The following is a 26,736-nucleotide window of genomic DNA, read 5'->3' on the forward strand; positions in this document are numbered from 1 at the left end:
ATGAATATATTTAAGTTAGTTTAGAACCAAAATCTGTAATTAATTTATACATTTGGAATTGATTGGTAACTATTAGACCCTCCCATTAACTTCAGTATTTAAGAACACACCGGGTGATTGATGGAGGTTTATTGTTTTGGGCAAACGTCCTGTGTGATGACTTTTTGTAAAAAAAAATTTTTTTTACAACTTTTTGAACTTGAAACGTCAGATTAAGTTAACTTTTGTTTTTAACTAAATTGAAAGAGATTTTTAGTATTTATTTTGTCGATATTTTTACAAGAAATAAAGCTTTATTCTTTTTTTTCAAACAATCAAGTAGGTAGCACGTTCAGGAATCAAACCACCTGTTTCCATCCACAGCCTTTGTAGGAAAAGTTCGGTTTTGGACCCAGAAGGCCGCGACAGTATGTATGTCTGATGAGAGCGTATTAGCAAAAAAGTGAAAAAAAAAAAAAAGATATGTGTGCACTGGGCGGTGAGGAGGGCGAGGGGACGCAGAGGGAACCGCGGATTGAGAGGAGGGTCCTGGATCTTGATACTGTCTTGTTATTTCAAGAAAATTTATTTATTTATTTACCAGAGTGGCGGAAACAGGGTTCCCAGGCCCGGCGGCATGGGCGGGCATTGGGGGACAGAGTCACCCGTGCCCCCCCCCCCCTGGACTGGAAGCTGTTTGTGGTTTTTACCGTAAAGCGGCCAACAGTCTGTTATTCCTATATCGATTTGATACAATAGGAGCTTCCGCACTTCCCATATCTGTGTCCTTTGTCACTTTTATCAGTCCTTTGTCACTTTACTGTTTAATCCCTTGTTAACATGTGGTAACCTGTTTTTCCGAGCCGCCTTTAAACGCAACATGAGCGCTAGACGCTCCCGCTGGGTTTCCACCTGTGAAGGAGACCTNGGAGGGCGAGGGGACGCAGAGGGAACCGCGGATTGAGAGGAGGGTCCTGGATCTTGATACTGTCTTGTTATTTCAAGAAAATGTATTTATTTATTTATTTATTTACCAGAGTGGCGGAAACAGGGTTCCCAGGCCCGGCGGCATGGGCGGGCATTGGGGGACAGAGTCAGCCGTGCCCCCCCCCTGGAGTGGAAGCTGTTTGTTGTTTTTACCTAAGCGGCCAACAGTCTGTTATTCCTATATCGATACAATAGGAGCTTCCGCACTTCCCATATCTGTGTCCTCTGTCACTTTTATCAGCAGTTAAAACTGTTTAATCCCTTGTTAACATGTGGTAACCTGTTTTTCCGAGCCACCTTTGAACGCAACATGAGCGCTAGACGCTCCCGCTGGGTTTCCACCTGTGGGCAGTGAAGGAGACCTGCTGCGGCTGGGCGGAGCTACAGGTGTGTTAGAATCATGGCAGCAAACCAGCAAAGAACTTTTCACAGTTTTTTCCCCAAACTAACCGACTGAGTTGAGTAAAGTTGCTGGATGCAGGTAAAGTTAGCTAAAAGATGACTAGCTAATAATATCGCATCTTATGGCAAGCCGTTTTAACATAAATTCGGTTTTACCGCTCTTACATTCCAGATATCTCAAATTGTTTTGTGACTAGACGTTTTAACGATTTAAGATATCTCTAATTATATTTCGACTAGACAAAATAACTATTTGAGATATCTCTAATTACATTCTGACTAGTCGAAATGACGTCAGATTTACCATTGACTTGTATGGAGATTTCAATTCAAGATATCTAAAATTAATTACTGAGTATCTGAAATACACATTTCAGATATCTACAATTAAATTATCTCGATTTTAGTTTTGACTAGTCGTAATTAAAGATATCTCGAATGGCTCCATAATTCAAGATATCTTCAATTTATTTTTGGATAGGAGAAATGTAGTTTTGACTAGTGAAAACTGAATTCTAGATATCTTAAAAGCAAATAATGACTAGTCAAAACGTCCCTGACTTATGTAGCACCTTGAAAGTTTAACAAAACAATGAAAAATAGAGAAAACAAAAAAAAGTGTTTGAAAATGCGCCACTTTCATGTTGAAAATGGTTTGACAATAGCAATTTTAGCTTTTCAAAGCTGTTTTAAGTGCATTGGTTCGTCGGAAATGATTAAACAGGAAATTCTTTGCAGATATCAGAAGCAGTTTATGAAGTTTTGCTATCTTCGCATTTCTAACATTGTCGAGCTCTTTCTAATTTGTGGCATTTACTGACAATTTTGAGCAGGAAACTAAATTCTGCAGGCAACTGTTTGGACACCACAAAGGGGCTTTCACGTCATTCTTAAGTCATTTATCTAAAATTGTAATTTTCACTAGTCATAATTGTATTGAAGATATCTTAAATCGTATGGATATTGTCCCGTCAAATGACGGATCCAGTGACGTCATTTGAGATATCTTGAAAGGTATTTTGACTAGTCAAAATGTAATTGAAGATATCTTGAATTATTATTCTTACTAGACAGAATGTAAGTACAGATATCTTAAATTACCATTCCGGATAGTCAAAATGTGTTTTTAGATAGCTGGAAAGTAATTGCAGATAGTCAGACAAAACTGAATTTATGTTAAAACGGCTTGCCATACCCTTTAAACTTAACAAGTAGCCTGTAGGCTACTGATGTTGTTGTCTATGTTCAGCTACGTAGATTCATTTTGCCCCCCCAAAATAAGCCGAATCCCCCCCCCAAAAAAAAAAAAAAAAAAAAAAAAAAGCCGATGCCCCCCCCTGTTAAACTCGTCTGGAGCCGGAGCTGCTTCCATACATCCTGACTTACCCGTAAAATATTTAACATTTTTCTGCGCACGCTTTCCTTAAACATGAGAGTCCTGACCTTCATCACCCTCCTCTTCCTCCCTCTGGCTCCAGTTCAAACGCAGGACTGATGCCGCGGCGTGGTTAAGCATTTTTATTGTATTGATATTTATTAGTAAATATAATCAATAATTTATATGAATCATAATTCATTGATTATTAATACATTCATCATTTAATATAAGTAATCCTTATTTGTTTCCATCAATATTTTTTCATTGGATTTTTTCATGGCTGACAGACAAAACCAAAACAACAAGCGTCGTTTCACTGTGTAGAGATAATAATCCACTGGAGCTACACAGATAAACTTTGATTGATTCATCATCATCATCATCATCATCATCATCATCATCATTCTCTGAACGGACTCTGACTCCGGGACTTTTGGCCCTTCGGCAGCACCTGAACGCATCACCTCTCCAGTTACCGCGGGGTTCGGGAGAGGGGTTCTGGGTTCTGGCTTCGACCCGGAAGAGTTCCTCTTACGCACGCACACGCATCACAAGGACGCTTTCCTCATCAATCCGGGACCCACCGACACTTAGCGCGCAGTGCGGCGTGGACCGGACCAGACCGAACCGAACCGAATCGGAGCGGGACCGCGACATGACCCTGCAGCTGCCGCCGTGCGTGATAGACTGCGGGACTGGGTGAGGACACCCGCACAGAGGACAGAGTGACATCACGAGAGATAGTTCTGCAGGCGTGTTGTTTTAGGTTCCGTTAAAGGGACAGTAACCAGAATCAGCTGCTAGTGACGTCATTACAACAACAACTAGCTCATTGGTTCAGACTGGTTCTACTGGGTCGGAACCACAGTATTTCCCGGGTATTCAGTTTATTCACTCAAACAATTGAATAAATTCCATAATGAGGTCATAACATGTTTTACCAGATAACAGATCATAACTGCAAAGTTATAGTGAGTGAATCTCCAAAGAAGCTGTTTAAAGCTTATAGCTGAACCTGTGAACATAAAATTCCTACATTTTTATTAAGAAAGAAACATCAATCAGTCCTCATACCATCCCAGTACAACACAGATTATGTTGCCTCAGAACAGAAAATCCTACAAATGATCACAAATGTATAAATAAAGCAATTTAATCTTTAATCTTTTTTTAAAGTGGAGATGAGTTTCAACCCTTTTAATCTCGTCGAGCTCATTCCAAACCTTTGGACCCCTCCAAGCAAAAGTTTGTCTTGTAAGACTAAGTCTTTTTCTTTTCTTTTTTCTTTTTTTTACATAGATAAGAAATGTATTCCTAGAGTTATTAGTATGCTGAGGGCCACAAGCTCTCTCAATCCGATTAGTTGTGTTTACAACTTGGAACATCATGCAGGCGTTCGGGGTCACATTTAACCAGAGGAGACGTTTACTGGGACCAGGACACGGCTCGTATTATCTTCCTTTGAAGGATCTCAAGTTTCCTGAGATACCTGGGCTAAGTGCTGCACCATATAACATTACAGTAATTAATATGTGGCTCAACGACAGTTTTATAGATAGGGTGTTAAAAAATTTAGGGAAGATTTAAGGACTCGTCTGTGAAGACCCCCAGGAACTTAGTAGACCTCATTCTCATTATTTCCTCGTTTCAAATTTTAAGATTTATATGATCAGTGAGTGATAAAAATTTATTTGGTCTAAACAAAATAACATTTATTTTGCTGATGTGAGAACTAAACCAGGTATTTATTTTCTACAATTCTACACTTACTATTGATTTGCATGTGAAAAAATACAAGTTTGTGTCATCAGCAAAATAACTTTATGAAATATTTTAGAAGAGTTTACAAAGTCATTTATACAAATAATGAAGACCATAATGAATCCTGGGGAACCCCATGTGTGATGTCTCCAATTTGTGGTGATTAATAACTACATAATGATGTCTATCAAAAAGGTAGTTTTTAAACCAGTCATATGCCGTCCTCTAATCCCATCGTGGTGCAGCTTTCCCAGTAATATTTTCAAATCTACAGTGTCGAACCTTAGAAAGGTCCAAGAAATGCCAACGCCATAATCTCCCTGTTCTCATGCATCTATAATTTTTTCATTAAGGTCCAAAATAGCCAAACAGGTGGAGCTCTGTTTCCTGAATCCATACAGTGAATTTTAAAGAATCAAACATTTATTAAAATATTCAGTTTATCTGCTTTGGACAACTCTTTCAAGAACCTTTGATAAAGTTGGAAGAACAGAAATAGGACGGTAATTGCTAATATCTTTATTTCTAGATTTGTAAATTGGAATGATTGGCATTTGAATTATCTATTGGGTTGAAACCACAGCATTTTAGCTGTTTAGTGGTTCTGCCGGGTTGGAACCACAACCAAAGTCCTCCAGATTTATTCTTAGTAAGCCTTATTTCCTGCTTGTTTTGCTCCAATCAGTGAGTCTGTGTGTTGATTGCTCCTGTCTGTGCTGATCTGCTGCTCTCTCCTTCTGACTGCAGATACACTAAGATCGGCTATGCAGGAAACACGGAGCCACAGTTCATCATGCCGTCCTGTGAGTACCAGCTGAGTCTCCTCAGTTAGTCCCAGTGGTTCTAGTACCACTGGGACAGTCTGCTTCTGCTGAACAGAACCAACCCTGTGCTCCTTTGCGGTCTCCGCCAGGCATCGCCATCAAGGAGTCGGCCAGCATTGGAGAGCAGGCCCAGAGGAGGCTGGCCAGAGGAGTGGACGACCTGGACTTCTACATCGGAGACGAAGCCATTGATAAACCCAACTATGCAACCAAGGTGAGCTAGTGGAGGAGGAAGAGGATGGAAGCTGATCGGGTCAGCAGACTGACTGATGCTGCTGTCGGTTTGCTGTTCAGTGGCCCATCCGTCATGGGATGGTGGAGGACTGGGATCTGATGGAGAAGTTCATGGAGCAGGTCATCTTCAAGTACCTGAGGGCTGAGCCAGAGGACCACAGCTTCCTGATGGTACAGACTCTGTGTGATGTCAACACAACTGCAATATGAAAGTAATTAAGACAGGCTGATCCAACACCAGAATCTAAAACTAGCTGCCTTACAGTCCTTGAATGTTTTATACAAGAGTGAAATCTTACATCAGAGCGCCTTACTTATCTACAGGAATTACAAGTTTTACATAGTGACACAAACATCTGTCCCTCCCTTTCTGAAATGGGGGTTCGGTTTACGATCCAGAAGCAAATCACAACCAGTCAGGGGTCTGAAGACTGAACCCAGCAAGAGTCACCTTAACATTCAGAAGTTGAGCATCAGGAAGGGTTCAAGGCCATGAGGACACCGGTCAATGATGAGGCTTAGAGATGTTGATGTTCAGCTGGGTGTCCACAGATCCAGAAGGGTTCATTGTTCTAAGAAAGGTTTGAGGTTTTCCACTATGCCATTCAGACACTGCAGCAAGTTTCAAGGTGACTCCTGGGTCTCCCAGAGGCCAGCAGGGGGAGCTCTGGGCATCAATGAAAACTACCAGGTTCCCTCCTGAGGGATACAGTGAGTTCTCAAGGATCCAAAGGGAAGCCGCTCCAAAGGCCATGTGAAGAACATGCTGGGTTGTAATGGGTGTTAATGAAAGTCAGCTTCCTGGAAATGTAAAATAAATATTCCTGAAGAAGCTGAGAATGTGATGGCTGGATGGATGGCATCTGTTGTTCAGGGATTTCTACAGTCTGGTGTCGGTACGGTCTACGTCGTTGTGTCGGTATGGTCTATGTTATGGTGTTATTATAGTCTGTGTTCATGTATCAGTACAATCTACATTCTGGCGACAGAACAGTCTATGTTGTGATTTTCAGCAGAAGGTTAATGGCAGTGTCTCCTGTCCAGGTAGGAAGGTCTCTAAAGAGGCAAAAGGTGAGTGGATATTTTCTTCTTCTTGTTCTCACCTCTGTGTGTGTTTGGGTCTACCTGAGCAGACAGAGCCTCCTCTCAACACTCCTGAAAACAGAGAGTACATGGCTGAGATCATGTTTGAGACCTTTAACGTACCTGGGCTCTACATTGCAGTGCAGGTGAGAGCCACCTGAGCATCCCAGGATGCTGCAGACCTCCCTTGCTAACTGTGTTCCTCCTGCAGGCGGTGCTGGCCCTGGCGGCATCCTGGACGTCTCGCCAGGTGGGACAGCGGACCCTTACCGGCATCGTGATCGACAGTGGAGATGGAGTGACGCACGCCATTCCTGTGGTGAGAGCTGCACTGACCTTCAATGGCTATTCTGCGGCGGACGTTGCTCACCGATTGGTTGTCTGCGGCAGGCCGAGGGTTACGTGATTGGAAGCTGTATAAAACACATCCCCATCGCAGGGCGGGACATCACCTTCTTCATCCAGCAGCTGCTCAGGGACAGAGAGGCGGGCATTCCTCCGGAGCAGTCACTGGAGACCGCCAAAGCCATCAAGGTGTTTCTCTGTTGTTCCTCGCTGTCTTCTTCTGTTTCCTCTGCTGCTCACCACGTTTTACCCTTGTATCTAGGAGCGGTACTGCTACATCTGTCCCGATATCGTGAGGGAGTTCGCTAAGTATGACTCCGATCCTGGGAAGTGGATCAAGCAGTTCCAAGGAATTAACGCAGTCACCAAGACCCCCTTCCACATTGACGTGGGCTATGAACGCTTCCTTGGGCCCGAGATCTTCTTCCATCCCGAGGTCCCAGAACCAACTCACACGTCACATCTCACATAGAAACACAATCAGAATAATCAACCCATAATTCAAACTCAGGTACATTCATCCCAACTGATCCTAGTTATCAATCAATGCATCAAGTTCAGAGGAAAGTAGATGGGGTGTCTGCCTCAGTAAACTGGGATGGAAGGATCTGCCTCCCTTTCTCCCTCTAGAATCTGCAGGAATCCAGTGACGTGCAGTCAAGTGAAGCATTGCCTCACCTGTAATCCTTGCAAGTAAAATAGGTGCATGAGAAGTGAAGTAGATACCAAGAGTGATGAAAGAATAGCAATCTGTCCACTTGGCTTTTCTTTAAATTAGTTTTTTTTTGTTGGTAATATCAACATTTTTATGATCAAAGTTGCTGAATTTCTGCATTGCCTGTTGAAATACATGACAGAAGTCTTCACCCAGACTTCTGTCCAAGGTGTCAGAAGTCCAGACCTCTAGGGGCGCTGTGTCACACAAAGTGAATAAAGCAAGCAGTTTTGCATGCTTATCGTTGGTCTCTTCATATCACAATATACTATTTTAATTACATGTTCTACATTTGCTGATGTACCACAGTTTTACTCAATTTTTACTAAATTAAAGCTCAGCTTGAACAGGTTGGACTTTGGTTTAAAGTGTTGGCTGACGTTAATTTTAAGCTAATTTCAATATTTTTTCCATGTTTTCCAGTTTGCCAACCCAGATTTTATGCAGTCCATCTCTGATGTCATCGATGAGGTCATTCAAAGCTGTCCGATCGATGTGAGGCGGCCGCTCTACAAGGTGAGTCTAAGCCAGGGGTGGGCAGCTCCAGGCCTGGAGGGTCTCCTGTAACCTTTAGATGTGTCTCTACTTCAACACACCTGAGTCAAATAATGAGTCGTTAGCAGGACTCTGGAGAACCTGGCTGCACTGAGGAGGAGATTCAGCTGCTGGATCCAGGTGTGTTGGACCAGGGAGACATTAAGAGCTGCAGGACTCCGGCCCTCCAGGTAGTGATGGGTAAATGAAGCCTCATGAAGCAACGAACCTTTCCAGCCCTTTGCTTTGCAAAAAGGTTCCTTACTCGATGCTTCATTCATTGCTCTATAGTGACATCTGCTGGTGAAACTGTAACAGCCTTGTCACTCAGTTGGATCATACTTCCAAAAATTACTAAATGCAGTATTGTCACAAAGTTTTCATCAAACTCATGTTTAGTAACAAGAGAACCAATGAAACCATATTTAATTGTCATATGTTTTTTAAAATGATTTGTCGCCAATCTAATCCTGGTTTATGTTGAACGTTAGTGGTTGTGTCGGGTTTTCTTTTATGTCATAGACGGATTTGACAAAGACATTTGATGTTTTAATGTCTTGGGAGTGCAGTGTCTGTTGGGACGTTCGCTTCTTCTTGGATTTCTAATTGGCTCTGATCCCTCATATTTGGCGACATGTTGAATTTTAGTTCTGCAACAGGATTAAATCTGTTTCTGCTGTGATATATCTTTGCTAATCAGACTACAAATAATAGTGGAACTTTCCAGAAGGTGAGAAATTGGGAGGTGGAGGGTTAATTATTGTTGTTATCTATGAAGAATTTTATTGTGAGGTTAATCTCAAAGTATTCCCAGATGTCAGATTTTCCTCTTGCTGGCTCCAAAAAACATAATCTACAATTGAGAAAACCAGTAACAAACATTAAATTTTGATGAATGCCATGAATACACATCAAATATGTTGGTCAATGTACATTTTATTTTGGCCACTGAAGACAAATATTCTCCTTTGATGCGACCAAATGGACAACAACCCATGAAGCAGCTCGGCTCATAGCGCTTTTGTTGCTGGTCACGTGGTTTTCAGCAAGACGACACAAGCCTCGAAGCGGGTCTTCATCGGACATGCCCCCGTTTTACTCGGTACAAGCCTCTAAGCCTGGCTTCAGGTAGCCCATCACTACCTCCAGGACCAGGACTGCCCAGCCCTGGTCTAAGCACTGTCATTACCTCAAACACAGAGGGTTTGGTGGTAAGATGTGTCACTGTGTTGGACTGCTTCCTGCCAGACTAACATAAGTCTGTGCTTCTTCGTTTCCAGAACATTGTTCTGTCCGGAGGCTCCACCATGTTCAGGGACTTTGGGCGGCGGCTGCAGCGAGACCTGAAGAGGACGGCGGACGCCCGGCTGAGATTGAGCGAGGAGCTGAGCAGAGGACGCATCAAGGTCAGAACCGCTGGTTGCCTGCCCTCTTTCTAGCTCCTCCTAGTCATCGGCTGTCTGTTAAGGCAGAATGATGCTGCGGGACGTCTGTCTCTGTTCAGTGACTCGGACCGTCAACAGCAGAAGCGTGTTGGTTCTGGACCGTGTTTATCTCGGCGTCTCTGTGTTTCTGCAGCCGAAGCCAATGGAGGTCCAGGTGGTGACCCATCACATGCAGCGCTACGCTGTCTGGTTTGGAGGCTCCATGCTGGCGTCCACGGTGAGGATGGACGAACTTCAACTGGTCTGAAGCGGTGAGCTCCTCCTGCTGCCCTCATGCTCTGCTGTTGCTTCTGTTCCTGCAGCCCGAGTTCTTCCAGGTCTGTCACTCCAAGAAGGACTATGATGAGATCGGCCCCAGCATCTGTCGACACAACCCCGTCTTCGGCATCATGTCCTGATGGGGCCCACCGCCATGCCTTCTACTCTGCACCGGACACCTAACTGTTAGCTTCGTGTGATTCCTGTGAGCTTGTTAGCATACTGTCTCTGCAGAAAGAAAGAGTTAGCATGTTAGCTAGAAGGCATGATGATCACTCTGCTGCAGCAGAGACTCCATTTTATTTACCCCACAGATAGGGTTAGGGTTAGCCCTAGCTGCCAGCTGCAGCTAGCCCCTCTGTTAGCTGCAGCTGGCTGTTAGCTATTAGCTGTTGTCATCTACCAACTATTGGCCATTGTGAGCTATTAAGTGCTGGAAGCTCTTAGTTGTTACCCTATGTGAGCTATTAGCTGCCGCAAACTGTTAGATGTTGTTAGCTGTTAGCTTCTGCTAGCTTTCAGCTGATGGCAACTATTACCTGCTGCCAGCTGTTGTTAGCTACTATTAGTTATTAACTGATACTAGCTATGAACCAGTGTTAGCTTTTAGCTGCGGTTAGCTGATGCTAGTTGTTAGCTGCTATTTGTTCTTAGTTGCTGCTAGCTGATGTTAGCTAGCCTTCATTTCTGATGTAGCGCTGAGGTTTCTTGCTGCAGCCACTTCTTCCTATTTTCTTGTGGTTTCATCGGTCAGTCGGTCGCGTCCTCTCAGGTGTTTCTCTTGGTTCTAGACCAGCTGCTGAAGCTCGAGATGCCTCAGCAGGTGTAACTGAGCCAGAACTGATAAAAGGCCACAGGTTGATCAGTTTCCCTTCTTTCTTCCTGATTCTCTATCTTCTATGCATCTGTCAGGCTGCCTGCAGAGCTGCAGATGCTGGGTCCTCTCTGACCACCCTGCTGGCTTCCTGGGGCCCTCCTCCCTCATTTTTGTTCTCTCTAGCAGAGCTCTGGACCTTCAGTCAGCCATATTGGGCTGTGTTCTTCGTCATGAGATGTACACTATCAGGCCTGTGAGACTGCTCCAATGTTTCTACTCAAACTTCTATCTTGGCTGGATGCCTCCATCACGTTCCTGCACTAATCCTCCACTAGGGGGCGCTGTCCAGTTGGATTCTCCACCCATTTGTAGATGTTTTCTCACCAACACTCTCAGTGAGGTTTTGAACAGATCACCACACTGATGCTGTACTGAAACCACGGCATGCAGAGATGAACCAGAACCAACAGGAGTTTGGACCTGTGTTAAAGGGAGAGTACAAATTTTCTCACCCGATCCTGTTTGTTTTTCTGCTTCACCCACAGCTCTAAGAATCTTTATATTTGTAAAGAAATGAAAACGGACCTTTATGAGAAATTCTAAAGTCAATAAAATTTAAACACTCACTGACGTGTCTGCTGGATTCACTGAAAGGCGTGGTGCGTTCAGGTGCCGTCAGTCAGTCGCTGACACATAGATGAGGCAGTGAGGCCTGACTTCTCTGGGGAAAAAAAAGACAAAATATTTTTTAATCTCAGATTATTTTATTAAGCTTGACATTAAAACTTGACACTCATTGTTGATTTTAGCTGTTCTCTATAAAATAATAGATTAAAATTCTACAGATGGAGAAAACACATGACTTACTGAACAAAAGGTCGCATAGAAAAAGAAACCTTCTATTCATAAATGATCTTTTCATAATGTGTCAGTTTCAACACATTATAACATTACAGCGTTGGCCCTCCGTCTTCATCATTTTAATCTCAGCTGCCTTCCTCTGAGGCGCTCTTATTCCTCCATATGGAGGTAAAAGTTGGTTGACTTGTAATTTTATTTATTTTTCGTGATGGAGATGAAGAAAAGCCGAGATATTCTTTTAAAGCACAAGTTATCCATTTACGCATATACACACTTTTATTGTGAAAACGTTAGTCTTATTTTGTCAGCCGGAAGTGATCTCACCGTCAACAAACCGATTCACTGGTTGTTCGTTTACTTTAATAAACCAACGCTTCTTGTTTCTCTTTAATGTATCCGTCTGGGCTTTTCCGAACCGGCATCGAAGTTAAATTATATTCCAGCTACTGCCTCGAATAAAACGTAGCAAGCGGAAGTCGAAGCGTTCCCGCGCAAATGATCATGAGGAAGAAGAAGGTCGGACAGAGATGAGTGAGAGCGGGACTCAGGTGAGCTTGTGATGCGGACAGGTGACCTGGATGTGGAGCTCTCTACATGACCGAGTGTAGAGTCCAGATCGTCTAACACCGGAACTGTGTCTGTTGGCTTTTCAAAATGAAATCCCAACTCCGGTTAGTTGTAGAGCAATTAATACAGAAAAGATCTACAACTCTGCAAAAAATAAAAATACAAAATATTTTTTCATTTCAGATTATTTGACCAACCTTGACATTAAAACTTGATGTGAAGTTTTAATGGACTGTGACAGTACAAGTCCAGGCCAGGTTCAGCAGTCAGTCTAGCCCTTAGGCTTTTCAAAGTAAAAGTTCATCTCAGGTTTGGTGGTAGTGCCCTTTTATCAGTGGTACATTATATATTCTAGTGTTGGTTCAGTCTATGTTCCGGTACCATCCAAGTGTTGGTGTCTCCCTGCAGCTGTTTGCCCGTCTCGAGGCCCGGCGCTGTCTGAAGGACGTTGAGCCTCGGCTGTTTGCCGATGATGGAGGACCTGACCGTGGTACGTAACTCCACCCACTTCTTCTCAGCTGACCAGTAATCAGGCTGTTTCTGACTGTGTGTCTGACTCTGGCAGGGGAGGTGGTGGAGGTGTACGGTCCGGAGGGGACAGGTGAGGTTTCATAGGTTCCACGGGTGCCGCGCCCTGAGCCACTTGAGACCTTTTGTTCTGGTGTCTCCAGGAAAGACGGAGCTGCTCTACCACCTGCTGTGTCGCTGCGTCCTGCCGGAGGCGGCTGGCGGTCTGGAGGTGGACGTCGTCTTTGTGGACACAGACTACAGTCTGGACATGTTCCGGCTGGCCAGTGTTCTGGACAGTCGACTGAACGCAGGTGAAGCTAACGACATCTGCAGGGTTTGAAGACTTCAGATCAGCTAACCGGAACATGACTGGTTCCTTTCTTTCCAGGTGGTTCTGCCGGGTCTGATGATGCGGTTCTGCGCTCGTGTCTGTCTCGCCTCCTGGTGGTCCGCTGCTCCTCTTCTTCCCAGCTCCTCCTCACCCTTCACTTCCTGGAGACCACCTTGTCTTCTCGACCCAGAGCAGCGCTCCTTCTCATTGACAGCATCTCGGCGTTCTATTGGTCGGATCGCAGTGAGGGCGGAGCCAGCGTTGCCAAGCAGGAGGAGAAGCTCAGCAGGTGTTCGGAGCTGCTGGGTCGACTGCTCAGGTGGATCCTTCAAGTGGGTTCTTGATGATCTTTAGAGGGTTGAGCTCTGATGGACTATCTGAAGAGCATACTTGTCCATCTGAGCTGGTACACGGAGAGTGGGGGGTTTGGTTCAGTTCTGGGTCACTAGGAGGTTCCAGTGGGTGGAGGACTTGGTGGTGCAGAGGTAAAGCATAGCCCACATACGGAGGCCTTAGTCCTCGTTGTGGACATCACAGGTTCGAGTCCTGGCCTGATTACCTTTGCCGCATGTCTTCCCCCTCTCTCATTACTGACTGTCCTGTCAGTTCACTGTCAGATAAAGGCCACTAGGGCCAATGAAACAGGTGGAAGGTTCTTCAGCAGGTCCAACTGGACATATAGAAAGTTATCGTGTCCTTTAAAAGGCCTGAACAAATTCTGCCAGAACTGAGATGTCATATTGAAAGTTCTTCCCAGGAGATGTTTTGACCAGAGAACAGTCCTCCGGTTTATTTGGTCTTTAGCAGGACTGACCCGTTCAAATCCAGTAGAGTCCAGTCCATTGCAGTACATCACTAGCAACCTTGATCAGAAACTCAGATCAGTGACCCTGTCCTGTGATGGTGGCCCAGGTTCATGGTTCTGGAGCTCAGTCCATGACCCGAGGATCCAATGTTCAGTACTGGATCAAGGACCAGATCCAGATGTTCTCCAGACCAGAAACCACTCCATCCGATCAGCTCCAGTAAAACAACACAGTTCTGTTTTTGGGGAGGATGTCCAAGCCTTAGAGTTCAAAGTTCAAGGTTGCATTGGTCAATCATGTGGTTCTGACAGCTGTGGATCAACAGCTGATGTCCTGTTCTGTGGTTCCCCCTCAGGGACTACAGAATCACCATCTTTGCAACCTGCCACCCCATCAGGAGAGGTTCCAATGGACCACCCTCCTCCTCAGAGGCAGACCGGTCCCATCTCTGCCGTGCCTGGCAGCGTCTGGTGACCCATCGGCTGGTGTGCTCCAGACAAGAAGCTCAACATAACCCAGCAAATGGAGACGAAGGGAGCGGAGAGCAGAGGAACTGGCAGGTCTTCACCGTCCACTGCTCCTCCTGGACCGGCACCAAGGGTTCCAGGGTCAGCTCCTTCAGAGTGACGGATGGTGGCGTGGAGTTTATCTGGACCCCCAGACCTCCTCCTGATCTTTCTGCTGTACTTTAAAGACTCACTGTTGATGTTTGTAACTTAATTATGATGACATGTTGGAATTGAATAAAACCAGAGATGGATCAGAATCTGGATCCTCAGATGTTTGGTTTTACCAGTAGAGATAATCAATAGAGATCACTGTAGAAATAATCAGGAAAGATAAGAAGAGATAACCAGAGTAAAAATCAGAAGCAGTTTTTAATATTTGTTTCACTGATGAAGGGAACTAACCATCGATCCAGAAGTAATCATACCCTGGTTAAATGATGATTAAACCGGATCGTTAGTACCCGCTTATTACCACACCAACTTTATTTATACAGCACTTTAAAACAACCACAGCTGATACAAAGTGCTGCACATTAAAACACAGCATAACTAAAAAAAAAACCAAAACAACTCTTACTTACAGTTTAAAAACAAACAATTTAAATCTGTATCCTGCTGGAGTTGAAAGCCGAGTAAAATCGATGGTTTTAAGAAGTGGACAGTGAAGGGGCCTCTCTGTCGTTCCATATGGGGCCCCTGGCAGAGAAGCCCTGTCCCCTCTGAGCTTCCTGCTGGACCTCGGTTCCTCCAGGAGCAGCTGATCTGCTGACCTGAGAGACTGATAAGGTATGTAGGGGTCAAGAAGCTCAGAGAGGTAAGCTGGGGCAAGATTATGTAGTGATTTAAAAACAAACATAAGAATTTTAAAATGAATCCTAAGATATACAGGCAGCCAGTGAAATGAGGCCAGGACAGGGTCAGGGGTCAGGGGTCACCTGCTCCCTGTCGAGTTCCTGTCCTAAGTGGTGCAGCAGCATCTGAACCAGCTGCAGACCTGAGAGCAGCGACTGACTGACTCCCAGATAAAGTGAGTTACAGTAATCCAGTCGAGTCGAAATAAAAGCCTGGATCACTGTTTCAAAATGCTGCCTGTGTAACCTGGTTGTATTTCTCTTTTGTTATAATAACACAAAAATTTATTTTTTTGGTTATTTGTCTTGTTTCTTATCTTACTGAAACAACTCTGTCATTGTTTTAACTGTGTTACTTTAAGATCGGAAGCCCCTCTTTATTTCTTCTTCTGTGGTATTATCTTTAAATTGTTTGCGCCACTTTGCCCCTCCCCTTTTTGTCATGTTGTCCTGTGGGAGAGGTGTGTGCTGTTTATTTTTCATCTAAATACATTCAGTTTATTTATAGATCTATTAAGTTACTTTTTGTTTTGTGTAGGACTTGGAGCGGGCAGCCTTTAACACGGTTGTTTTCTGTATTTTGTTCTCGCCAGAATAAACCGAGAATCATCTTTTTAGAGACAAACCGTGTCACGGCCTGATCAATCAATAGAACCAGCACAACGCAGAAAGGATCCGGTTACACCTGGAAAGAAAAGATTTCACTGACGCCAATCGCCTTAAATTATAAAAACTGGACTTAACCACGGCTCTGATTTGGCCGTCCAATCTGAGATCACTGTCCACCTTAAAACCAAGATCTGTAATGACAGGTTTAAAATATTCCTCCAAGGGTCCCAGGTCCACAGAGGAGGACTCACAGGAGCCACTGGGTCCAAACACCATCACCTCTGTTTTCTTTTCATTAAATTTAAAAAGTTCAAGGCCAACCAAGCTTTAATGTCACCTAGACATGCCAGGAGATGTTTGATGGAATGGACATCCTTCTGCTTCAGGGGCAAATAAATCTGGCAATCGTCAGCATAACATTGAAAAGAAATCCCATGTTTCCTGAGGACAGAACCCAGAGGCAGTGAATAAAGAGAGAAAAGCAGTGGGCCCAGAATTGAGCCCTGCGGGACACCATAAGGTATTGAAGCAGCAGATGATTCAGAGTCACTAATATTCACTGAAAATGTTCTGTCCTCCAGGTAAGACCTGAACCATTTAAGAACATTGCCACCAATACCTACAACGTGGTGTAATAGCGATATTAAAATGTGGTGGTCTACTGTACCAAAGGCAGCAGTTAGGTCAAGTAAAATCAGAACAACATGGTGACCAGAATGACATGCAAGAAGGACGTCATTAAAAACTCTTATTAAAGCAGATTCTGTGCTATGAAGAGTTTTAAAACCTGACTGAAAAACCTCCAGAATGCCATTGTCATCTAAAAACTGTTTCAGCTGACAGTACACATTTTTTTTCTAAAACCTTAGAAAGAAAAGGCAGCTTCGAAATAGGCCAATAATTAGCCAGGTATCCAGGTAATAACCAGGCTAGGGCTGTGAACTAGCTGGTTAGTACCTGGTTAGTAGTCTGTTTTTCAACCTGCCACCCTACTTTGCAACTGATAGTTNACAGAGGAGGACTCACAGGAGCCACTGGGTCCAAACACCATCACCTCTGTTTTGTTTTCATTAAATTTAAAAAGTTCAAGGCCAACCAAGCTTTAATATCACCTGGACATGCCAGGAGATGTTTGATGGAATGGACATCGTTCTGCTTCAGGGGCAAATAAATCTGACAATCATCAGCATAACAGTGAAAAGAAATCCCATGTTTCCTGAGGACAGAACCCAGAGGCAGTAAATAAAGAGAGAAAAGCAGTGGGCCCAGAACTGAGCCCTGCGGGACACCATAAGGCATTGAAGCAGCAGATGATTCACAGTCACTAATATTCACTGAAAATGTTCTGTCCTCCAGGTCAGACCTGAACCATTTAAGAACAGTGCCACCAATACCTACAACATGGTGTAATCGCCATATTAAAATGTGGTGGTCTGCTGTACCGAAGGCAGCAGTAGGTCAAGTAAAATCAGAACAACATGGTGACCAGAATCACATGCAAGAAGGACGTCATTAAAAACTCTTATTAAAACAGATTCTGTGCTATGAAGAGTTTTAAAACCTGACTGAAAAACCTCTAGAATGCCACTGTCATCTAAAAACTGTTTCAGCTGACAGTACACAATTTTTTTTCTAAAACCTTAGAAAGAAAAGGCAGCTTCGAAATAGGCCAATAATTAACCAGGTATCCAGGTAATAACCAGGCTCGGGCTGTGAACTAGCTGGTTAGTACCTGGTTAGTAGTCTGTTTTTCAACCTGCCACCCTACTTTGCAACTGATAGTTTAATTTTCTAGGTGGAACTCTGATTTCCTTGTTGCTGAAAATGTGTCATGTTAATAAAACTGCCTGGTTCAACATCTAACAGGACCATATCCAGCCTTCAGTACCGGACCTGAACCCAGTCAGTTGGAACTAGAACTGAACCGAATGACGTAGAACGTTCCTTCTGGACGGATCTGTCCAGTTCCGGTGTTGTGTTTACTGCACGTGCAACTGGAGTCCTGATCCCCCCCGCTTCCGATCCGGTCCAGGTTTCCCTGGTCTGATGACAGCAGCCGCATAACAAGAGCAACCCTCCAACAGATCCCTCCGCGGGGTCACACACACTTTTTACACAACACAAACAAACCAGGCGGTTATGACAGAGAGCTGGGCCATACGGACACTCTGCTGGGCCACAGTCTGGTGGAAGGCTGCCTTCATCCCGGCGCTGGTTCCAGGACGGAGCGGCCACCTGGTGGAGCTCTAGGACAGGTTTTCTGGGATCTACTTCTCCTGCTGGGGCTGACAGGCGGTGCTTCGGTCGCTCCCAAACATGGCCTCCATGACGGAGCGACCACTTCAAGTTTGATTTCTCACTGATTATCTGCGTCCAAACTGCGTGTTTTTCCTTCCACAGCTCACGGGAATGTTTCCACGGAGCAGCTCTGTACGACAGACACCAGAAGCAGATGTTTTCTGTCGCAAAAGTTCGGTGCTGATCACGTCGCTCTAAGTTGACTGAAAACTGGAGAGGAAAAGGAGAACCGCGTCAAATCAGTAAGCAGCCTGTCTCGGTCCTCCTTCCGCTGCTAATTCACCCCGAACCGGGGGCCCAGGCCGGCTGTCCGCGCTCCCTGCCCTGCTGTCAGTAGCCTGCACCGCGCGACAGACAGCCGAGGAGCTAATGCTAATGCTAACGGTGAAGTGAACGGGGAGGCTACCTGCTAACGGCTACACCGACTGTCATTTGCAGCTTGAGTCCGGGCATCCAGGCAGGCTTAACAGGCTGATGCGGTGTGGGAGGCCGCCTACCGGTCTCCCAAAGCCGGCTGCTGTTAGCCGGCTCTAGTTCTCTGACAGTTAGGTGTGTTAGCATGGAACTAGTTGGTTGGTACACAGTTATGGCTCACCTGACCTGGACTCACCTGTCCGAAAGGGCCTCCCTGACCTCTGATAGGTACCAGCTCATCAGATGGAGATACGCATCTGATGAGCTGCGTATCTCATCAGATGCGCAATGGACCCTGGTTCTGAAGGGTCCAATGCTGACTCAGGTAGAGGTTCTGGTATCGTTCTACATGGTTCTGATGTTGGTTCAGGATGTACATGGTTGATTTTAAGTTCTCTAAGGGTCCAACCTTGGTTCTAAGATGGGTCAGATACTGTAGACTTGAGTTCCAGGGTAGAATCTTTGTGGTTCTGATGGATTGGCTGTAGTCCAGTGGTGGTTCTGAGGTTCCTTGGTGTTCAGGTCCAACACTCAGGTTCTGAGGCAGGGTTCCTCCAGTGATTCTAGACGGCTCTTCTGCTGGAATAGTTGGAGGTCTAAGACATATTTGATGGTTCTGGTTCACTGCTTGTTGACTGTATATGAGAGTATAGCAGAATGTGCAGATGATCCGCCTGCAGTGGCTCCTGGTTCTCCTATCAAGAACCAGGAGCATTTCTGGTTCTTGATAGGAGAAATGAAAAAAGCCAGAAGATCAAAAAACTTCAAAGAGCTGCAGAAAAACAAACCAAAACTGATCAAAACACAACGAACAACTGGAAATTGAGAAGAAGAAAAAAAAAACGACTAAAAAGACCTATCTAGTGCAGCTCCTGACATCCAGCAGACTTGACTCAAAGAATACAGCAAACCTCAGCTGATGGGACCCATCAGGTCCAACCAGTAGCAGATGTTGGGTTGGTGATCTGGATTAGGGTAATCAAAGGTTCTCCACCACAACAGAACCCTCCCAGACTTTCCTTTATCTGCAGCTCATCATTGGCTGCGCTTCCACTGCCCATAAAATTGCACTTGGAATAGCAACAATAAATTTACCTAATTTAAACACTGTAGTATCAAAAAAGACCCATTTTTCAATAAAAACATTTTGCGCTAGTATAAGGTAGTTTTTCAAATATATTAAATGGGTGTATATTGTAAAACTGCAATTAATCGCATCATCAGTTTGTACCCAGTACTTTTGTCATTCTGACCTTCTGGGATGATGCCCAGCTTTCTTCAGTAGAGCTCTCACAGCATCAGTTCATGTAAAGTTGATCAATCCAACACGTTGAGTCTGTTAAACCACTGACTACTATTTCCCCAAAAACGCAACATACATAGCGGCTCCTGAGTAGGCGGGGCTTGTTGCTCCACCACCTGAATAAGATGCAGACCTCTCCTCTGATTGACTGATGGATGATGAGCGCCATGGCTGAAGTATTAGTTTATAATTACGTCTATCCATTTCTGCCATGATTTTTGAGAACTTATGGCGTGAACAAGCTTATTCACGCGTGATTTTCAGTGGATTTCTTATTTAATGGAAACAATGCAGTAGGACAATTTTATTTTTCTACATTAGCTGAACATAGATTTGTGCACATTTATAATGGAAACCCAGCTTGCATCCCAGTTGCTCCATCTGCTGATGGACAGTGGTTGAAAAGATAGATTAATGGATTTATGGATGGACGTTGATTAACAGATGGATGATGACTGACAGTTGTCCAACTAAAAGAGATGAAATCATATAGAAATAAACATACAAGACACAGAAATTTTCTGAACTAAAATGGTAAAATAATAGGAAAAAAACATTAGTCGTGTGATTCTACAAAAATCCCACCTCTGCTAGGTTGGTTGCTACCAGCTGGCACCTGCAGATCTTTGATCTTCAGTTAGATGTGTTGGTGTGAACCATTTCTGCTGCCAGACTCCTTATCTCACAAGCTTAGTGTGGCGTCTTCTTGTGGTCAGGGTGGAGTCATGTATGGTAACAGAAAACTTTAACCCTCGTCTGTCTGCTTGTACCTAGAATGCCCTCTGAGGCTCGGGAGCCTCGGGACAGAGGACCCCCCCATCCCCTCACGCGGGCTGGACGCAGCGCTCAGCTGGCCACAGCTGCAGCCACTAGCTCTGCCACTGAGAAGCGACCCCGCGGGCGGCCTCGGAAGGATGGGAACCACGGCCGCCCAGCGCCTCCTGCTCCTCCTTCACCCAAATCCAAGAAGAAGTAAGTACACCACTAATGATGCATGGTAAATGGCCTGTACTTGTATAGTTCTTTATCATGCCCAGAGGACCCAAAGAGTTTCATACTATATTCAATCATTCACACACACATTCACACATTAATGGTGGCAAGCTCCGGGACAATTGCCACAGCTGTTGGGAGTGTGACCCAACTCCGTCAGTGTTGGGTCACACTGACGGAGCCATGGCTGCCACACACCAGCACCACTGTGCCCTCTGACCAGGAGGCAAGGCGGGTGAAGTGTCTTGCCCTGGGACAACTTCTTGGGAAACCCTCCACCATTGTCAAATGGAAACACCTGATTGGTACTGGGATTAGTTTGGTCTCGGGTCCGGTTCTGTTCTCTAAACAGAAACTGGTCTATGTTTGGACTATGTATTCACAACATATGGTATGAGATAATATTCATTTGATTCAAAGGGTGTTATCTTTCCGCCCCGGGTTCATTTGAAATCTACTCTCTGTTTCACTTGAATTTGGCTGAGCGAGAGCCCCCTAGACCATGAACTTGCTCTAGTACCAGCACCACGAGGAAGTGGGTGTTAACAGTTGGGGAATGTTAGCTAGAGAACAGACGTTAGTAGATGTCTTCCAGTTTGCAGTCCCTCGTCACGGAGCAGACATTAGACAGCGAACGAATATTAGCCTAGGAGCGCAGAGAATGCTGGAAAGTGAACAGATGTTAGTGGACGTCACTTCATCCACGGAGCGGACATCGGTCAGGGAGAGGAGTGTAGTATAGGCAGGATGCGAACATTACTGGATGTCATCCAGGGAATGGCCACTAGGCAGGGAGCACATGATAACAGACGATAGCAGACTCTGCCTAGAGAGCAGAAATCAGACGCTGGCCATGGAGTCCCCACTGCTACAATTTCAGAAGCCCACCTGGAAGGTTAATTTTATCTGCATCTCTGGTAAATCCTATAGAGAGCCACTGCACTGCCAACTAATACATCAGGGATGCTGGGCTGGATGAGAAATGGGAAAGAAATTCTTAGAGAAGATTGTGCGATGTTGTGGAGTTACTCTAGTGAACGAGGTGGGAAAGGAGATAGAAAACGGAATAAATAATTTAGCACTGAATCAAGCCATCTGTATCGTTTGATCAGTGATTGCTGCTATTCAGGTATTGATGTCTAAGCAACAATACCTCTGATGTTTTTCAGGCTGAACTAGGATGCAAACTGAGCAGGCTTAACTTAGTCCGGTCTGGGTCTGTTTAGTCTGGCTTTAAGCAAGGTACTAACACCTAGGGTCCTCACAGATATACGACTGTACCTAAAAGTATGTTTGTGGTTAGAATGTCAGGAGGAAGTGGTAAGGGGCATGATGGTAAAATAGGCATCGGGGTGAGCAGTGGACTTAGCTCCTGGGTTTACTTCCTACCATACACAGACTGTGATGTCATTCTGCTCATGTTCTTAAAGTGTTACTGAATGAGAGTAGAACCAGGTTTCCAGCAGCAATTGCATAAATATCAACAATTCCTGTTGGCTTGTGTTCCTGCAGGGGGCGAAGCCGAGGAAGAGCCCAGGTAGAGGGTGAAGAAAGCACGGGGACTACAGAGAAGAGGCGACTCCAGAAGAAGACAGGTGGGCCTTAATGACAAATCAGAGCTCCGCCCACAGGAACTCATTAGTTCTCAGGAGGTCCTACAAAAAACTCAGCTTCATTTTCTGATTGACTCAAACTTAGCTGCTCTCTGACATCACCGAGCTTCTTCTGAATTTTGCACTCTCCAGTGAATCCTCTGTTTGATCTCCACAGAGCCCAAGGAGCCCTCGGAGGCCAAGGGATCGCAGGAGCCCCAGGAGCCCTCAGAGGCTAAGGAGCCCATGGAACCCAAGGAGCACAATCAACTGCTGGAGCCCAAGGAGTCCCTGAAACCACCAGAGCTCAAGGGACCGCGGGAGGCCAAGGAGCCCACGAAGCTGCTGGAGCCACCAGAGGCCAAGGAGCCCATGGGGCCTAAGAAGCTTGTGGGGTCCCGGAGGTCCATCTCCAGGCAGAAGTCCCAGAAAAACCTTGATCCAGACCTTGAACTGAGCCAGGTTGGGCTCGGTGCCTGTCCTGAACCAGCTCCTGATCCCAGAGTCCCAAAGTGCAGCTCAAAACCAGCCCCTGTTTCTGAGGAGGAAGACAGAACCAGAACTGGTCCTGTTACTGTTGACCTGTTATCGCAATACGTCCCTGTGGAGGATGCTCAGGTCTGCGCCCCAGAACCGGTGGAACCTACCCACAGCCCCACCCCTATGGAGAGCAGCTGTCCCAGTAGGGTTTCCATGGACACCAAGGAGGGCTGTGGTGTCAATCCGGTGCAGCAGAATCCAGAGCCGAGTCCCCACTCCAGTCCTTCGGTGTCCCTTTGCCTGGAGGATGAGGATGAGAGCTCCCTTTCCCCCCTGTTCCAGCACTCCCCATCAGAGGAATCAGGGGGCTCACCCGCCCCAACCCTGGGACATGCCAAGAAACGGTGAGTCTGGGTGTTCCCATGGAAACACTCCTCCTCAGGCCTCTGCTGCTACTGATTGGCTTGTCATGTTGGGAGAGCTGTGGAGAACCTTCTGAATGGTTTCAGAGCAAATATTCCCTGGGCTAAGCATAATTAGATGACCTGTTGCCATGGTCAATGTCAATGTCAAATTTATTTATATAGCACTTTAAAACGGGTATAAAACTGCACCAAAGTGCTGTGCAAGAACGACAAAACGGAGCACAAAACAATACATCAATTAAATGCCAAAGAGTAAAAATGAGTTTTAAGAAGCGATTTAAAATGATCCAGGCTGTGGGCAGATCTAATCTGGAAAGGTAAGTTATTCCATAAAACAGGAGCAGCAACAGAAAAAGCTCGATTTCCTTTCCTCTTAAGTCAAATCCAAGGAACTGTCAGTAATAACTGATTATTGGATTGTAAAGTTCTGGAGACAGACCGGAAATTTAAAAGGTCCCGAAGATAAGGGGGGCTAACCCACTTAAAACTTTAAAAGTTAACAAAAGAATCTTAAAATCTATTCAATAAAAGACGGGCAGCCAGTGTAAGGATGCCATAGTTGGTCTTATGTGGTCACGCTTCCTGGTTCCTGTAAGAAGCCGTGCTGCTGCGTTCTGGATCATTTGAAGTCGCTGAATCTGTGAATCTGTGGTCACACAGGACCCGCCTGAGTTAGGGTTCACCTGTCCTATTCACCTGTCCTCCTGCAGGCTGAAGCAATGTGCCTTCTGTTACCGCGGCGACCAGCCTCCTCTGGGCCAGGGTCGCCTTGTGGTGTTTGGTCCAACGCCAGGCTACATCCCGCTCCACATCCTGAACCGCCGCACCTCCTCTGATCGTGTCGATGACTGCCATGACCACTGCTACCGTGGAGACAGGGCCCCGCCCACGTATGTGACCTCACTTCCTGTTCAGAGATAGAGAGGAAGAAACTGTTGGTTTGAAAAGATGAGGCTGACCAGCTGATCTGTTTGTTGTCAGGTGCAGCAGCCCAGCACTGTGTGGTGAGTACTGGTGCACCTGATCTCCAGGTGATCACCTGATGTTAGATTTCGGGGTGATCACCTGGAGATCACCCAGTGATCCACCATCAGGTGATCACCTGGTGATGGGCTGCAGGTCAGTCACGGTCTCTCTGTGTTTCAGAAGATGAATCTTCTTCAGAGTTCATGCGGCAGCTCGGACCCATCGGCCTTCCACACGACATCAACGTCCAATCACTGTTTGACCCCACAGGTAACCCTTCCTCCTTTTCCTTCTCCTCCTCCGTATACATGTGCTTACCTGGCTCTGTGTGCAGGTCAGTGCTGTGCTCACCTGCAGTGTGCCGCCTGGTCAGAAGGTGTGCGGCATGGCGATGGCCAGTCGTTGCTCTTTGTGGACAAAGCCATCGACTCAGGAAGCAGCCAGGTGAGTTTCTGACCAGAAATTGTCTGGGGGGTTGATGGATGAAGAGCACAGCCTTCTGCCTGGGTGTCCAGGTGTTTTCAGGTCTTTAGACCTTCAGAAACTCTGATGCTGAACAGGCTCTTGGCTCAGATCCAGTTGAACTCTGGAACCCATCAGTCAAATTAATAAGCCCCGCCCCCTGTCTCATTTGTCCAGGTATGTGGGTTCTGCCAACGCCTGGGTGCTTCGCTGCGTTGCCAGGAGACGGGATGTGGGCGGAGTTACCACTTTCCCTGTGCTGCTGCCGCTGGCGCTCATCAGGACTGGACCCGAAGGCTTACGCTGTGCCCGACACACGCCCGCCCAGGTGGGGGAACACAGAACTCTGCCTCCTCCCACTTCGCCCCTCTGTTGCCATGGAAACATACTAACCTCTGTCTACACAGGCTCCTCGAGGTGTTTGTCATGTTTGGGCGGAACCGAATCCAGCAACTTGTTGATGTGCTGTTGCTGCGGTAGCTGTTACCATGGCAGCTGCCTGGAGCCAGCTCTCACCCCATCCCCTCTGGTCCGGTCCGGGTGGCAGTGTCCCGCCTGCAGGGTGTGTCGCAGCTGCAGGTGACAGAGCTTCTGACTGAACTAGTACCTGACTGTGGAGCACCACTGTTGGCTGGACTCAGGTTCAGCAGGTCAGAGGTCATCCTGTCGGTCCTGACCAGCTCTCTGTGTGTGTGTGTGTCAGGTTACGGGGCGACGAAGGCCTGCTGCTGGTGTGTCAGCGCTGTGATAAGGCCTACCACACACACTGCCTCTCTCCTCCTCTGGACGGCACATCCAACAGCGCTTGGACCTGCAAGGTCAGAAAATCTCTTTCGGGTACAACTGCCCAGGTGTGTTGCTTCTGAACTCAACGTGCCTTTTTTCTCCAGAACTGCAGAGTATGTCGCCGATGTGGTGTGAGATCATCGGGTCAGTGGGCCAATCATCAGTTTTTGTGCGAGTCATGTGACCCTGCCCTGCCCTGTCCTCTCTGTTACTGTGCTGTTGACTTTGCCTCGCCACAGGACAGTCTGACCTGCAGCAGCTGCTACAGGTAAACATGTTTAGAGGGGGGTTATCCTCTGACTAGAAGCCAGCTTTCAATTTCATTCAGTAAAGATGGTAAACAAACAACTATCAGGTCTTGCAGCTCTTCAACAGCATGTGACTGAAATGTGTTTTACTTTCCTTCCTCAGTCCTTTGAGTGTTTGATGTTCTCTGTGCTTCAGGTCTGTTCATGCTGAGTGTTCGGACCAGGCTGGGGAACGCACAGCAGAGTCTGACCTCTACCTCTGCTCCTCCTGCAGCCCTTTGGAACAGCAGCTAGCCCCACCCTCTGACACCTCTCTGGCACTTAGTCCACCTGCTGCTCCTGATCCAGGCCAGCTCATCTGCCTGGAGCTACCACCTAGTCCTCTGCAGAATCTGAACTTATCAGAGCTTCAACCTAGTTCCACACCCACTTCTGCAGACCACCCAATAAGTTCTGTAACAAGTGAAAGCATTCCTGGAACGTCTCAGAAGGACCTCAAACTCATTCCTCCACGATCTCCATCGTATCGGAAGGATGGTGTTGCAGCGTCGCTAGAAGTCCTTGAAAGAAGTCCATCTCCACCTACAGGAGATCAGAGGCACACATCATCACCGGAGCAGACTGACCTGTTGTTGTCACCGACTCTCACAAAATACAAACCACCTGTCATATCACCATCCGCCTTCATTCAGAGTCTGGAGCAAGCTGCAGCCGATCCCCACCGCAGCCCTGCGTCCCCTCCAACCGAGCCCCACCGCAGCCCTGCGTCCCCTCCAGCCGAGCCAAACTGCATCCCTGCGTCCCCTCCAGCTGAGCCCCACCGCAGCCCTGCGTCCCCCCCAACCGAGCCCCACCGCAGCCCTGCGTCCCCTCCAGCCGAGCCCCACTGCATCCCTGCGTCCCCTCCAGCTGAGCCCCACCGCAGCCCTGCGTCCCCCCCAGCCGAGCCCCACTGCATCCCTG

The 26,736-nt window shown here is 46.3% G+C and overlaps 3 protein-coding genes and 1 long non-coding RNA gene across 5 annotated transcripts in view; 3 read left to right on the forward strand and 1 right to left on the reverse strand.

Annotated features, from left to right (window-relative positions):
* The first annotated feature begins 3,350 nt into the window (after nt 1–3,350).
* LOC103156868 (actin-related protein 3B-like) lies at nt 3,351–11,388 on the forward strand. The gene is made up of 12 exons (XM_016664706.1): nt 3,351–3,445; nt 5,255–5,310; nt 5,387–5,545; nt 5,626–5,736; nt 6,699–6,794; nt 6,860–6,967; nt 7,039–7,182; nt 7,256–7,429; nt 8,132–8,224; nt 9,523–9,648; nt 9,821–9,904; nt 9,990–11,388. Exons 2-12 carry the CDS (start codon nt 5,272–5,274, stop codon nt 10,083–10,085), a joined length of 1,230 nt encoding a protein of 409 aa, XP_016520192.1. The 5' UTR covers nt 3,351–3,445; nt 5,255–5,271; the 3' UTR covers nt 10,086–11,388.
* Nucleotides 10,839–11,786, reverse strand: LOC107834028 (uncharacterized). Its single transcript, XR_001659811.1, has 2 exons — nt 11,630–11,786; nt 10,839–11,483 (listed from the first exon to the last, which is right to left on the reverse strand). It is a non-coding gene; the product is annotated as an uncharacterized LOC107834028 (long non-coding RNA).
* A 139-nt stretch (nt 11,787–11,925) lies between these two features.
* On the forward strand, nt 11,926–14,603 carry xrcc2 (X-ray repair complementing defective repair in Chinese hamster cells 2). 2 transcript variants are annotated; one of them, XM_007579064.2, is made up of 6 exons: nt 11,927–12,171; nt 12,599–12,680; nt 12,756–12,791; nt 12,862–13,011; nt 13,089–13,350; nt 14,193–14,603. In XM_007579064.2, the coding sequence occupies exons 1-6, from the start codon at nt 12,151–12,153 to the stop codon at nt 14,527–14,529; spliced, it is 888 nt and encodes a 295-aa protein (XP_007579126.1). In that variant the 5' UTR covers nt 11,927–12,150; the 3' UTR covers nt 14,530–14,603. The 2 variants fall into 2 exon arrangements, with proteins under 2 accessions (XP_007579127.1, XP_007579126.1); XM_007579065.2 differs by lacking the exon at nt 12,756–12,791 and having other exon boundaries at nt 11,926–12,171.
* A 3,140-nt stretch (nt 14,604–17,743) lies between these two features.
* The window catches only part of LOC107834025 (histone-lysine N-methyltransferase 2C-like), a 10,114-nt gene continuing 1,121 nt past the window's right edge, over nt 17,744–26,736 (forward strand). Inside the window, exons 1-13 of the mRNA XM_016664696.1 lie at nt 17,744–18,346; nt 20,596–20,793; nt 22,327–22,409; nt 22,585–23,290; nt 24,022–24,201; nt 24,293–24,315; nt 24,458–24,547; nt 24,612–24,721; nt 24,917–25,067; nt 25,147–25,318; nt 25,443–25,557; nt 25,630–25,793; nt 25,970–26,727. Coding sequence (XP_016520182.1) covers nt 20,597–20,793; nt 22,327–22,409; nt 22,585–23,290; nt 24,022–24,201; nt 24,293–24,315; nt 24,458–24,547; nt 24,612–24,721; nt 24,917–25,067; nt 25,147–25,318; nt 25,443–25,557; nt 25,630–25,793; nt 25,970–26,727 — 2,749 coding nt within the window. The 5' untranslated portion in view covers nt 17,744–18,346; nt 20,596. The remainder of the gene's footprint in view (nt 18,347–20,595; nt 20,794–22,326; nt 22,410–22,584; nt 23,291–24,021; nt 24,202–24,292; nt 24,316–24,457; nt 24,548–24,611; nt 24,722–24,916; nt 25,068–25,146; nt 25,319–25,442; nt 25,558–25,629; nt 25,794–25,969; nt 26,728–26,736) is intronic.

This window comes from Poecilia formosa, unplaced genomic scaffold (assembly GCF_000485575.1).
Source record: "Poecilia formosa unplaced genomic scaffold, Poecilia_formosa-5.1.2 Scaffold506, whole genome shotgun sequence".
Taxonomy (NCBI): Eukaryota; Metazoa; Chordata; class Actinopteri; order Cyprinodontiformes; family Poeciliidae; genus Poecilia; species Poecilia formosa.

Bases quoted from the DNA above. Each gene is read 5' to 3' on its own strand.
- xrcc2 (XM_007579064.2), top strand. From the start codon at position 12,151: ATGAGTGAGAGCGGGACTCAG. The intron at 12,172-12,598 runs GTGAGCTTGTGA...GTCTCCCTGCAG, and splicing joins TGAGTGAGAGCGGGACTCAG to CTGTTTGCCCGTCTCGAGGC. The intron at 13,351-14,192 runs GTGGATCCTTCA...GTTCCCCCTCAG, and splicing joins CTGCTGGGTCGACTGCTCAG to GGACTACAGAATCACCATCT.
- LOC103156868 (XM_016664706.1), top strand. From the start codon at position 5,272: ATGCAGGAAACACGGAGCCACAGTTCATCATGCCGTCCT. The intron at 7,183-7,255 runs GTGTTTCTCTGT...CCTTGTATCTAG, and splicing joins AGACCGCCAAAGCCATCAAG to GAGCGGTACTGCTACATCTG. The intron at 8,225-9,522 runs GTGAGTCTAAGC...CTTCGTTTCCAG, and splicing joins TGAGGCGGCCGCTCTACAAG to AACATTGTTCTGTCCGGAGG.